The 13467-nt window shown below is 45.6% G+C and overlaps 1 protein-coding gene across 4 annotated transcripts in view; it reads left to right on the forward strand.

Moving 5' to 3' along the window:
• The first annotated feature begins 12741 nt into the window (after positions 1–12741).
• The window catches only part of TRIT1 (tRNA isopentenyltransferase 1), a 49850-nt gene continuing 49124 nt past the window's right edge, over positions 12742–13467 (forward strand). For all 4 annotated transcript variants that reach the window (XR_004440921.1, XR_004440922.1, XM_033226986.1 and 1 more), the window contains exon 1: positions 12742–12937. Coding sequence is in view for 2 of the 4 variants with exons in the window: in XM_033226986.1 (XP_033082877.1) it covers positions 12764–12937 (174 nt within the window). In the remaining 2 variants the exon portion in view is untranslated. The remainder of the gene's footprint in view (positions 12938–13467) is intronic.

The raw sequence follows: 13467 nt of genomic DNA on the forward strand, positions 1-13467 counted from the left end.
CATGTCAGAGTGGGGGCAGCTTATGCCACCTGAGTCCTCCTCAACCACGGAAAACTATTTCAGGGTAGCCACAAGTGATCCAGAGGGCTGCATTTCTCTAACCATGTTGCTAACCTGGTCATTCCACTCTGGGTTCCTGAAATGCCATTTCAGACATGTTGAAACAATGTAGGCTCAGTACTCAGTGAACACGGAATTCCCTTGTGAATTGCAAAGAGTGCTGAATTTGTACTTTAGAAGGCTTGAAATCCTGGCTCCACTACTTCTGCGGCCTTTAGCTTTATCTTTCTGAGTCCTAGTTTCCTTATCAGTAAAATGGGGATAAATGCTACTTCACTGGGTTTTTGTGGGTATTGAATAAAGTGGTAGACTTTAAACTGCTTTCTTTTTTTTTTTTTTTCTTTGAGACGGAGTCTCGCTCTGTCGCCCAGGCTGGAGTGCAGTGGCCGGATCTCGACTCACTGCAAACTCCACCTCCTGGGTTTACGCCATTCTCCTGCCTCAGCCTCCCGAGTAGCTGGGACTACAGGCACCCACCACCTCGCCCGGCTAGTTTTTTGTATTTTTTTTTTAGTAGAGACAGGGTTTCACTGTGTTCGCCAGGATAGTCTCAATCTCCTGACCTTGTGATCCGCCCGTCTCGGCCTCCCAGAGTGCTGGGATTACAGGCTTGAGCCACTGCGCCCGGCCTTAAACTGCTTTCTAAACTATAAAGCCTTATACTCTTTTAGGATGGTGTTATTCTTATCTTAGTGGTATGATGACCTTCTGCAAGATGTCTTTTAAACGTTTTTCTGAGAATTTATGTTGCAATGTACTTTTTTCTTACAGAAAGATAGTTTTAAAATTCTTTCTCCTGGCTGGGTGCAGTGGCTTATGCCTGTAATCCCAGCACTTTGGGAGGCTGAGGCAGGCAGACCGCTTGAGCTCAGGAGTTCGAGACCAGCCTAGGCAACATGGCGAAAATGCATGTCTCCAAAAAATACAAAAATTAGTCAGGCATGGTGGCACACGCTTATAGTCCCAACCACTCAGGAGGCTGAGGTAGGTGGATGGCTTGAGCCTGGGAGGCAGAGGTTGCAGTGAGCCGAGATTGCACCACTGCACTCCAGCCTGGGCAACAGAGCCAGACCCTGTCTCAAAAAAAACATTCTTCCTCCCTTAATTAGTGAAATAAAGTTTAAGCTTCGTTTTCCTCCCACAGTTCTCATAAACTTGCTGTAAATGCAAGAGAGGGGAATTCAGTAATAGCTGTTCCTCATAGGTCGCTGCTTATGTCTGAACACTCTGCCATATCAACCATGTGTCAGGGCTACAGATGAAGAAACTGAGGTTCTAAGAGTAAACAAAGCTATACAAATTCACAAGCTTGTAAGTAACTTGTGATTTGAAACCAGCTCTGCCTATCTCCAGAGCAAGAGGTCTTAGTCACGACATTATGATGAACAGCTTGTTTGTTAGCATCAGGTATGTGGAGGCGGTAAACATGGAATTCTATCATTTAACTTCTCGTTGGAACTCTCTCTTTGGGGCTATTGTGCCTGCCACTTATTGGGATGAAATGGAGCAAATGTCCCATGACCAGCAACTCTGAGGCATATGTGTGCTGGGTGGGATAGTCTTGCTGCCAAGGGGCCCCATCTGGGACTGAAAAGAAAACAGTTGCTGTTCAGGATGGCCATGAGCATCATGGTGAAAGAGGCCTCCACTAACTCCTCCTTACAGATGGGACTTGGGTTGGTATTGCCCACCCAGATTCCTATGGAGCCTCAGTAGGGTCAAAAAGCTCCTCTTAATTCCTCACATTTACAAAGTGACCCTCTTGTGACCCTCCAACCTGGTAAGTAAACAATATCTGCCTGATGGTACTGGAGCCCAGAGAGTTTTCTTGCTCAAAGTCATGTAGCAAAATCAGGATCCCAAGCCCAGTCTCCTATCAGGTAAGCTTTTTCCACTTAGTCCCCCACTGCACATAGGTAACAAACTTAGAACCTAAGAAGCTGTTCGGTAAAACTGACATGGATTATTGGAACTCTTTTCTTAAATCTCCCAGTGTATTTATCTTCCTTTTTTGAGGCCATTAGTCAAGGGTCTGGTTTGTAGGACGTATCTCCCTTTATTGGACCTTGAAATAATTCAATACAATTTTTGAAAGCGCTTAGTGCAATAGTATGGACCCATGGGTACAGGCATGAATGTTAGTAGTTTTGGGTATCTTAATTCTTACAATAACCTGGAGAGCAGGATGCCGTCAGCCCCATTTCACAGATAAGCCAACTGAAGCTCAGAGACATTTAAGTCATTTGTCTAAGCCCACACAGCTAGTACCAGCTGCCTGACTCCAAGCTTCAGCTCTTTTGAGTCAACTCTGCTGAGAAAGGAGTGGGAATAAAGCCATCTCCTGGGGGAAGGGAGGGTGTTTCTGGAATGTGAAGTATTTTAAGCTCCTTCCTAGCTCATTTCTACAGACTCCTACCTCTATCTCTGTCTGAAAATAGTCAGGAGTTTATTCCTGGATTTCAGAGGATGATTTCTACAAATTAGGTTTGCCTCTGAATAATGCACCTAAAGGATCACACTCCCAACTCAGGACATAGACAATATGGGGTGACCCAGAAGCTACACTTGGTGTAGCAAAGAGAGAAGGACATCATCTCTGTTAGACAAAAAAAGGCTAAAGTGTATGTTTAACTTCTGCCTCTGTTGGCAGTTATTTTGGGGAACTGAGACAGGTTGAACTATCTTAGATGTGCTGAATTTGTCTACAGTGCTCCCAAGGTCAGGATATTCCAGAATATTAACTTTAAAAGGGGAAAAAGAGGATGGGGATGGCTTTGCTGATCTGTGATAGTGATAGGAGGGAGTGTGAGAGAGGTTTCTTTTAAGGATAAGATAACCAGCTGGGAGATGATTGATGACCGGGTGACTGGGAAGGGGGAAGGAGGAGGTGTCTAAATGTGTCAGCTAGAGTTCTGTTGGTTGGTGTGTGGGCATTTCTACCGTAAGCCCAGTGGGCGGCTTTTGTTAATGTCTGTTTATTTACACTCCTGGCCAAAGGGAGCAACTGTATTAATGTTACCATTCTCTTGGCAAGGAAATGTAATATTTAAAAAAGAAAGTCTCTAATCAGGTGTGTTATTAAATGATTAGGCTCAGTGCCAAGGGTCCAAGAAGTGCCCAGTAAATAATGGATTGCCTTTAAACTTGTGGGAAGCAGTATGATTAAGTGGTCACCACATCCAACAGGTCTCAGTTCCAAATCTTGGCCCTGCATTTTCTAGCATTTTCTTGACCTTGGGCAAATTATTAACCTCTCCTAACTCTAGTTTTCTTATCTCTAAAATAGGTAGAAATAATAGCATGCACTTCATTGGGTTGTCAGAGCAATAGTAAGTGCTCAGTAAATGATCAGTATTATTTAAACCATGTTAACAAGCCACACCTAGAATATAGATTAGTCATATGTGAAAGGTGATAGAAGGAACTGGTGAAATAAGAAATCTTCCCAGAGTGCACATATTGATGCTTCAAGAGGTGGTAAATTATTAGGGAAGAAATAGCCAGGTTTGGGGAGCTTGAGTTAGGCAGCAGAGGAAGGAGGGCAAAGACTGGAGCCTCAGACTAGTTCACAGCTTCCACAGCCCATAGCCAGCAGAGGTTGTATATCAGCAAAGCCATTGCACATACAAACTCTCTACTTTTCCTTACAGGGCACTGTAGTGCCTTTAAACTGAGCTAGAGTCAACTGACTCCATTTAGTCATTAATGCCTATATTATTAAGACAGTGATTCTCAAACCTGAGTGTGTCTTAAGAATCTACCCACCTGGCCAGGCGCAATGGCTTATGCCTGTAATCCCAACACTTTGTGAGGCTGAGGACGGCGGATCACGAGGTCAGGAGTTCAAGACCAACATGACCAACATGGTGAATCCCTGTCTCTACTAAAAACAAAAATTAGCCAGGCATGATGTCGTGCACCTGTAATCCTAGCCACTCAGGAGGCTGAGGCAGGAGAATCATTTGAACCTGGGAGGCGGAGGTTGCAGTGAGCTGAGTGCCATTGCACTCCCGCTTGGGGGTGACAGAGCGAGACTCAGTCTCAAAAAAAAAAAAGAATCTACCCACCCTAGGTCAGGGCCAGGAATCTGCATTGCTAACAAGCAAGCAGGGAGGTGAATTCCTCAGTCCACACTGAGACAAACATTGATATAAGGAGTTGGAGCCCAGGTTTTGCAAAGATAAAAAGTATTCACAGAAGGTGGTGTAAATGCCACGGTTAAGAACTTGGGGCCAGGCACAGTGGCTCATGACTGTAATCCCAGTCATTGGGAACCTTGGGAGGCGGAGGTGGGAGGATCACATGAGTTCAGGAGCTTGAGACCAGCCTGGGCAATATAGCAAAATCCCATTTCTACTAAGAAATTAAAAAAAAAAAAGTCTGGCAAAAAGGCTTGTGCCTGTAGTCCCAGCTACTCCAGAGGCTGATGCTGAGGTGGGAGGATCACTTGAGCCCAGGATTTTGAGGAGGCTGCAGTGAGCTATAATTGTGCCACTTCACTTCACTCCAGCCTGAGTGACAGAGTGAGACCGTATCTCTAAAACAACAACAACAACAGCAACAAGAAAAACAAGGACTTGGGATTACTACCTGTGTGATGTTGGGCAAATCGCTCAACCTCTCTGAGTCCTACAAGTAGCCTTCTTCTGTAAAATGGAGATAATGATATCTATGCCACAGGACTGTTGTGAAGATTAAAGGAGTTGTTACATGTAAAGTGCTCAGCTACATAGTGAGAGCAGTATGTTTGCAATGATACATGAAACTATGGTTCCTTCCTTCTGGAAGTTTATGAGCATGGAAACATGATCAGAAAATATTCTGGTCTGAAGTAATATAATAATAACAAAAAGATAACAAACATGATCACAAAATAAGGCAATATGTGTCTCAAAAAGTGCTATGAGCCTCAGAAAGGGAAGAGAACATTTTGTTTGGAGTCATCATGAAAGTTTTTGTTGGAAATTGTGACATTGACCAGAACTAGAAGTACAGGTAGTATTTAGCTAAGTGAAACAAAGAATGTTCTAGGCTAAGAGAATATCTGGGGAAGAGCAGTTAAGAAGGTTGTGTCAAATCTGGGGACGGGAGAAATCTGGTCTGATGTGCTGGTTGGGTAGTCTCATTTTTACAAAATAAGGAGGATTGCACTAGATTTCTAAGGGGATCCTTTTAAGAGCAAACATCCTCTTTGAAATAGGGAAGTCAGGGGAATAAACTGATTGTGGTTTGGGACATGATGAAATTAAGGTGATGGGGTCACCTGAAATGAAGTACCCAGCAAGTTGAAAATGTGATACCGAGGCTTTAGAAAGGGATTTGAATGCAAAATACAGGCTTGAGACTCATCGGGATATAAAGATGGCAGGGTAAAGTGGCTCATGCCTATAATCCCAGCACTTTGGGAGGCTGAGGCAGAAGGATCACTTGAGGCCAGGAGTTCAAGACCAGGTTGGGCAACATAGTAAGACCCTGTCTCTACAAAAGAAAAATAAATTAATTAAAAAGCTATTATCTTTTTTTTTTTTTTTTTTTTTTTAGACAGAGTCTTGCTCTGTCGCCCAGGCTGGAGTGCAGTGGCACAATCTCAGCTCACTGCAGCCTCCGCCTCCCAGGTTCAAGTGATTCTCTCCTGCCTCAGCCTCCCAAGTAGCTGGGATTACAGACGCTCACCACCATGCCCAGCTAATTTTTGTGTTTTTAGTAGAGATGGGGTTTCACCATGTTGGCCAGGCTGGCCTCGAACTCCTGACCTCAGGTAATCTGCCCACCTCGGCCTCCCAGAGTGCTGGAATTACAGGTGTTAGCCCCCCCGCACCCAGCCCTAAAAAGCTGTTATCTTGACACTGGGAGGCTGAGGCTGGAGGACCACTTGGGGCCAGGCATTTGAGACTAGCCTGGGCAACACAGTGAGACTCTGTCTCTTAAAAAAAAAAAAAAAAAAAAGCTGGGCGCGGTGACTCACGCCTGTAATCCCAGCGCTTTGGGAGGACCAGGTGGGCAGATCACGAGGTCAGGAGTTCAAGACCAGCCTGGCCAACATGGTGAAACCCCGTCTCTACTAAAAATACAAAAATTAGCCAGGTGTGGTGGCGCACCCCTGTAATCCTGGCTACTCAGGAGGCTGAGGCAGGAGAATTGCTTGAACCCATGAGGAAGCGGTTGCAGTGAGCCGAGATCATGCCACTGCACTCCAGCCTGGGCAACAAAAGGAGACTCTGTCTCAAAGGAAAAAAAAAAAGATATACAGATGATTAAGGCCCAGGATGCCAAGCTAAGAGAAAGAGAAGGGGCCTGGGAAGTAAAGGAGAGAGCTTGAAAGAGCAATGAGATTAGAACTGGAAAGGACCTCTGATGCTTTTTTCCCTTTTGCACCTCCCCCACCCTAATTTTGCAGCCTTCAGGGATCCTCTGTTGGGTTGCAGGCTGTCTTAGAGGGCTGCACAGGCCAGAAGTAAGCTCACTCTAAGAACATTCTGGGGTGCCCTGGAGCAAACCCTGTAACTTAACTTTAGGTATAACACAAACCCTGTAACAAAGTGAGCTCTACCCTCTTCTTCGCACTTGCTTTGAGCAATTCTGATGCTCCCCAAAATTCAAATTCAAATTGGCCAATAGCCAATGGAAATAGTAATGTAAATAGCAATTCAATGACTCAATGTAAGATATTGTGATTACTCATACGCACTGTACTAGGGGATGGCAATATTGTCATCCCCTCCCCACCACCAAAATTCATGTCCTTGCAGAACTGTGAAGGTGACCTTATTCAGAAATAGGGTCTTTGCAGATGTAATCAAGTTAGATGAGGTCATACTAGATTAGGATATGCCCAAATTCAGTCACTGATGTCCCAAGAAGAGGGAAATTTGAACACAGACACACATAGAGGGAAAACGTCCATGTGAAGACAGAGGTAGAGATTGGGGTTATGCTGCCACAAACCAGGGAACAAAGAAAGATTGCTGGCAACCACCAGAAGCTAGAGGAAGAAGGGAGGGATTCTTCCCTAGAGGGAAGCACGGGGCATGGCCCTGTGCACACCTTGATTGCAGACTTTTAGCCTCCAGAACCACAAGAAAATTAATTTCCCTTTGTGCTTTTTTTTTCTTTTTTTGGTTTGTTTGTTTTTGTTTTTGCTTTTTTGAGATTAAAAGAAACAAAAAACAACAAACAAACAAAAAAAAAAAACAGCCTGTTGCCCAGGCTGGAGTACAGTGGTACTGTCTCTGCTCACTGCAACCTCTGCCTTCCAGGTTCAAGCGATTCTCGTGCCTCATCCCTGCCCCTGACTGAGTAGACGGGGCTATAGGAGTGCATCACCATGCCTGGCTAATTTTTGTATTTTTAGTAGAGATGGGGTTTCACTATGTTGGCCAGGCTGGTACCGAATTCCTAGCCTCCCACCTTGGCCTCTCAAAGTACTGCAAGTACAGGGGTGAGCCACCATGCCCTGCCAATTTCCCTTGTTTTAAGCCACCCAGTTTGTAGTAATTTATGACAGGCCTAGGAATCTAATATAGGAACCACGTTCATCATAAAATATCTCCCACAGGAAATATTTTTTTGGGGGGGTAGATAATTAGCATTAAGATTGGGGTGCAAAGTCATCTTAGGTTGAACCAAAAAGCTAGTGTTGGCCAGGTGCCATGGCTCACGCCTGTAATCCTAGCTCTTTGTGAGTCTGAGGTGGGCAGATTAGTTGAGGCCAGGAGTTCGAGACCAGCCTGGCCAACATGGCAAAACCTCATCTCTCTTATAAACTTTTATAAACAAATTTTTAAAAAGCTAGTGTTTGTCTTTGACCCAACTTTCTTCCTTACCTTGGAGACAGATGCTTCAGGCCTCCCACAGCATGTTCCTTTTTCTGTCCTAAATGTCAGCACATCCTTTAAAATTCCATCTGGAACCTTTTGGATGATCTGCTTTAAATGGCCCTTTTACTCTAATGGCTTTATCTTTTGCCTTCTCCCTGTAAATTTCTTTCTTTCTTAAAAGATTTTGAATGAGTTATTTAAAGTTTATAGAGGATAGGAAATACTACTGAATAAACACTAACGGGTCATCACTGAGATTTTCCTCCCTATCTTTTTGCACCCCCCCACGTTCTCCTTTTCTGCCATCTTTCTGTGCCCATCCCACCCTATGCATTGCTCTCAATTTCCTAAATAAAGAAGGTGAGATAGGTGCAGAAATCCTAACTATATGTCTGCCCTTGGGGTATAACTCACACATAGTGAGGGTGAGAATTAAATGACTGACTGTGGGCTTTCCGTAGGGCAGGTAAGGAATTACTACTCTCCAAGTAATTTGAGTATCCCTGGTACCTCATTTCTGCATTTTAGATATGCTCTTCCAGACTGAACTTACCCTGGCATGTTTGCCTTTAAAACCAGATTTCTTTGCCCATAATAATCTGTAATGCATGGAGCATGTTGGAGATGGGATTCTGCATCCATCACCTCTAGACATATACATACATTTTAAGTGAGATACTCTTTCTTTTTTTTTTTTTTTTTGAGACGGAGTCTCGCTCTGTCGCCCAGGCTGGAGTGCAGTGGCCGGATCTCAGCTCACTGCAAGCTCCGCCTCCCAGGTTCACGCCATTCTCCTGGCTCAGCCTCCTGAATAGCTGGGACTACAGGCGCCCGCCACCTCGCCCGGCTAGTTTTTGTATTTTTTAGTAGAGACGGGGTTTCACCGTGTTCGCCAGGATGGTCTCGATCTCCTGACCTCATGATCCACCCGTCTCGGCCTCCCAAAGTGCTGGGATTACAGGCTTGAGCCACCGCGCCCGGCCGAGATACTCTTTCTTTTTGAGCCTCCCTTCCAGAACACAGTGAGCTACTTCCCCTCTGGCCTCACAGAAAGGGGAGGGGAGTGAGAGCCAATACCTAGACATGAGTACAACTAGCTTCCCTGACTCCCTATTGCCTTCTTTTGTCTCTTTTTCACTCTGCAAAGCTTCTCATTAGAGGGTTTTATGTAGTTTTTAAAAGAAATACTTATTATCTCTTGGTCATAGACTTCAATTTCCCAATTTTCCCTTGAACTTAATGTCTCCAATTAGGATTTCAAGTTACAGAATATCTTTCAGGACCTATTTTTAGTATAATTTAGAGTTCAGAAGATCACTAGGGAGACAAAACAAAGCTACAAGTAAAATAGCCTAAGGTATTTTTAAAAATATGTTCCCATTCTCTTTTGGTAGGACTAATAGAATTACGATGAATGGAAGTGGTACTTTTTTTTTTTTTCACTTCTCCTCATTTGTTTTGGACCACAGGTTCCATTCTGATTTAGGAGTCTTTCCTGCTCAGCATTTCAGTGATAATTCTCCCCATGGTCTATAAGATCCCTGTTCTCCTTGTTTCTATAGCAACAGTCCTGTGTTGCTTGGCTAGAAGCAATTTTCTGCTGCTATGGTGAAGCTCCATTTTTCCATTTCTTTCTCCCTAGTTGCCTTGGTAACGAGTCTCTTCATCTTCTGGTCTCTTGGTGGTAAATTCCACCCCCATCTTTTTTTCTCTTTCTAGTAATAGTCACCTGGTCATGACTTGGACAGCGCTATCCCATCGGTGAGTGAGCATACTCTGTCATGGTCAGATTGTCATCATGAAATCAGCCTCCCTTTTCCTTTAATTGCATCATTTTTCTGGCCTGCCATCTTTCTGGTGGTTGTCATGGTAACTGTACCCTCTGAAAGTCTCTAGGCAAAGGTTCTACAGTTAACAACCACCATGTGAGAGTGTCTGCCAATATGTGGCCATGCATCTCCATTTTAAACCCAGCCCCAGGCGGGTACCACACATTGGAGAGAACAGGACTTTTGATCAAAGCAGGCTGGATTGAGAAAAGGAGGGACAGGGGACCCATAACTGGAAACTGGTATTCTCCAAACAATATGTGTGGCAACAAGGTTTAGGCTGGGTCTGCGAGAGTGGTCATTATGCCAATGGGGATTCAAGTGATTGAGAAATGTATTAGCAGTTATTCCAGCGGCCTGTCAAGGGCTTGAAACTTGCAGGGGTCACTCCTTTGGCCCAGGGGATCCTGGTGATATGACCTGAGAGTTAGAGCCAATCTCAGTAAAAAAGCAATTAGAACTCTTAAATTGGCTAACAAGGGGTTAGTAGAATAGGTATTTAGGCACCTTTACACATTACTGAACATTTCTATGCCCGTAGGCTGCTTCTTTTACCTCTTTAGAGAGGCCAATGGGGTGTTACTATTATAATGATACAAAGTGTTCAACAAATGGTGGGTGATATGTGCCAGGGCATTGTAGCAGGCACTTTTCAGATGTTACTTCATTTTCTCCTCATGGCAATCTTGAGAGGAATTTAAAGATAAGAACACTGAGGTTAAGAGGTAAAGTTAGACCAGAAGTGCTGGTTCACTCCTATAATCCCAGCAGTTTAGGAGGCCCAGGCAGGAGGATCACTTGAGGGAGGCGGTCACCAGCCTGGGCAAATTGCAAGACCTCATCTCTCAAAAAGAAAAAAGAAATAGTGGGCGTGCAGTCCCAACTGGGGTGGGGTGATGGGGTGCTGAGGTGGGAGGATTGTTTGAGCTCAGGAGGTCAAGACTGCAGAGAGCTGTGATTGATTGCACCACTGCACTGAAGCCTGGGCAACAGAGCAAGATCCTATCTCAAAAAAAAAAAAAAAAGAGGTAAAGTTAATGAAGTTCACAGAGCTGATAAATGGCAGAGCTGGGATTTGAACCCAGCTCTATATGACCCCAAAGGCCTTTCTTAAACTGGTGTGGTCTCTGGAATTCTGCTCCTGTCTGGTCCTAATTTTTTCCACCTCCATTTTAACCTCAGGGTTGCTACGACTTTAATCCTTTCTTGTTTTTTGTGACTGAGTCTTGCTCTGTCACCCAGGCTGGAGTGCAGTGGCTGATCTTGACTTAATGCGACCTCCGCCTTCCTGTTTCAAGCGATTCTCCTGCCTCCCCCATAGCTGGGATTACAGGCACACACCACCATGCCTGGCTAATTTTTGTATTTTTAGTAGAGATGGAGGTTTCACCATGTTGGCCAGGTTGGTCTTGAACTCCTGACCTTGTGATCAGCATGCCTTGGCCTTCCAAAGTGCTGGGATTACAGGCGTGATCCACCGTGCCTGGCTATTTATTTATTTATTTGAGAAGGAGTTTAGCTCTTGTTGCCCAGGCTGGAGTGCAATGATGCGATCTTGGCTCACTGCACCTTACGCCTCCCAGTTCAAGCAATTCTCCTGTTTCAGCCTCCCAAGTAGCTGGGATTACAGGTGTGCACCACCATGCCTGGCTAATTTTGTATTTTTAGTAGAGACAGGGTTTCACCCTGTTGGTCAGGCTGGTCTCAAACTCCTGACCTCAGGTCATCCACCTGCGTCGGCCTCCCAAAGTGCTGGGATTACAGGCGTGAGCCACGGTTCCCAGTCAACTTTAATCCTTTCTACCAGACTTCCTTTTCCCTTTCCTATTTTGCGGATTGTAGTTTACTTGCTTATTTTTCTCTGTTCTCACCCCATCTGTTGCATTCTTTGGCCAAGGAGATGAAAAGGTTTGCTTTCTGGTTTTTTTTGTTTTGTTTCTTTGTTTGTTTTTCAGGACGGAATTCTGCTCTTGTTGCCCAGGTTGGAGTGCAATGGCGCGATCCCGGCTTACTGCAACCTCCGCTTCCCAGGTTCTCGTGCCTCAACCTCCCAAGTAGCTAGGATTAAAGGCATGCACCACCAAGCCTGGCTAATTTTTTAATATTTAGTAGAGACGGGGTTTCACCATGTTGGTCAGGCTGGTCTTGAACACCTAACCTCAACCTCGGCCTCCCAATATGCTTGAATTACAAGCGTGAGCCACTGTGCCGGGCCAAAGGTTTGCTTTGTGATTGAGTGTGAGGTTGTCTTACGGGATGAAAATATTAGAGCCGCTGCCCTGGCCTGAGAACTAGGCAGACCTCATTCTGGAGAATGCCACCTCTGACCGGCAAGTCATTCTCCTCTTCATTTAACAAGTATTGGATGTCTCTTCAATACCAGGTACTCTGCGAGGCACTGGAGATACAGCAATGATCCAGACAGAATTTGTCCCAATAAGTTAGACAAAAAAACAAGAGATCTATTTATAATTTTATATTGTAATAAGCACTATGATGAAAAATAACTTGAGTGCTGTGAAAGAATAATAGGGACGGATCTATTTAGATAGGGTTGCCATCTGGCAGGTGGCCCGGCGCGGTGGTGCACGCCTGTAATCCCAGCACTTTGGGAGGCCGAGGCGGGTGGACTGCCTGAGCTCAGGAGTTCGAGACCACCCTGGGCAAAATGGTGAAACTTCGTCTCTACTAAAATACAAAAAATTAGCCGGGCATGGTGGCGGGCGCCTGTAGTCCCAGCTACTCGGGAGGCTGAGGCAGGAGAATCGCTTGAACCCAGAAGGCGGAGGTTGCAGTGAGCCTAGATCGCGCCACTGCACTCCAGCCTGGGCGACAGAGGGAGACCCTGTCTCCAAAAAATAACAAACAACAACAACAACAAAAAAGACGGCAGGTGGTTGAGGTTCTGATACCAGCTAGTTGACTGCAGTCATGTCGCCTGGGTCCCGCCGCTCCCTCCTCCCTAAGCAACCTAGCTACAAAGCCTGAGATCCGCGCAGGCGCACAGACGGTTGCTATGGGGACAGCTGCTCCAGCGCAAGCGCAGACTGCCACAAGATGTCGTCCGTGGCGGCTGCACGAGCAGTTCCTGTGGGCCGTGGGCTCCGGGGCCTGCAACGGACCCTACCTCTTGTAGTGATTCTCGGGGCCACAGGCACCGGCAAATCCACGCTGGCGTTGCAGCTAGGCCAACGGCTCGGCGGTGAGATCGTCAGCGCTGACTCCATGCAGGTATGGCAGTGCGGCTGGCCCGGGCGCCTGGGAACCCCGGAGGCCGCGTGGACACCCTGTGGCAAAGGTCTTAAAGGGTGAACCCCGAGGCTTGTAGGGGCGGAGGGAGTAGGTAAAGGGAGCCCATACTTACTAAGCTCCCGCCGCATGCCAGACACAATGCCAGAGGTTTTCCTTATCATCGTCTCATTAACTGCTCAAGGCGTTACTGTTTGGTAGATACCGTGATCTCGTTTTATGGAGAAGGGAATAGGGGCTTAGGGAGGCGAAACGACTTTTTCCATGTCACATAGCGAGTAAGTAGAAGACATGGTATTTGAGCCTACAAGGTCGACATATAGGTATCCAGTAAATATTTTTTGAATAAAAATGATTCCAGAGCTTTTGTTATAACTCTAACTCTAACCCTAACCCAGCGAGATCAGGATAAATTGGATACCACCTATGGTGTCTGCTGCGGGAGTGGAATAGGGTTGACAGTTAGGAGACCTGGATTCTAGTCCTGAATCTGCCATTGGCCATGTGACTTC

Source organism: Trachypithecus francoisi, unplaced genomic scaffold (genome assembly GCF_009764315.1).
Source record: "Trachypithecus francoisi isolate TF-2019V2 unplaced genomic scaffold, Tfra_2.0 Lachesis_group12, whole genome shotgun sequence".
Taxonomy (NCBI): domain Eukaryota; kingdom Metazoa; phylum Chordata; class Mammalia; order Primates; family Cercopithecidae; genus Trachypithecus; species Trachypithecus francoisi.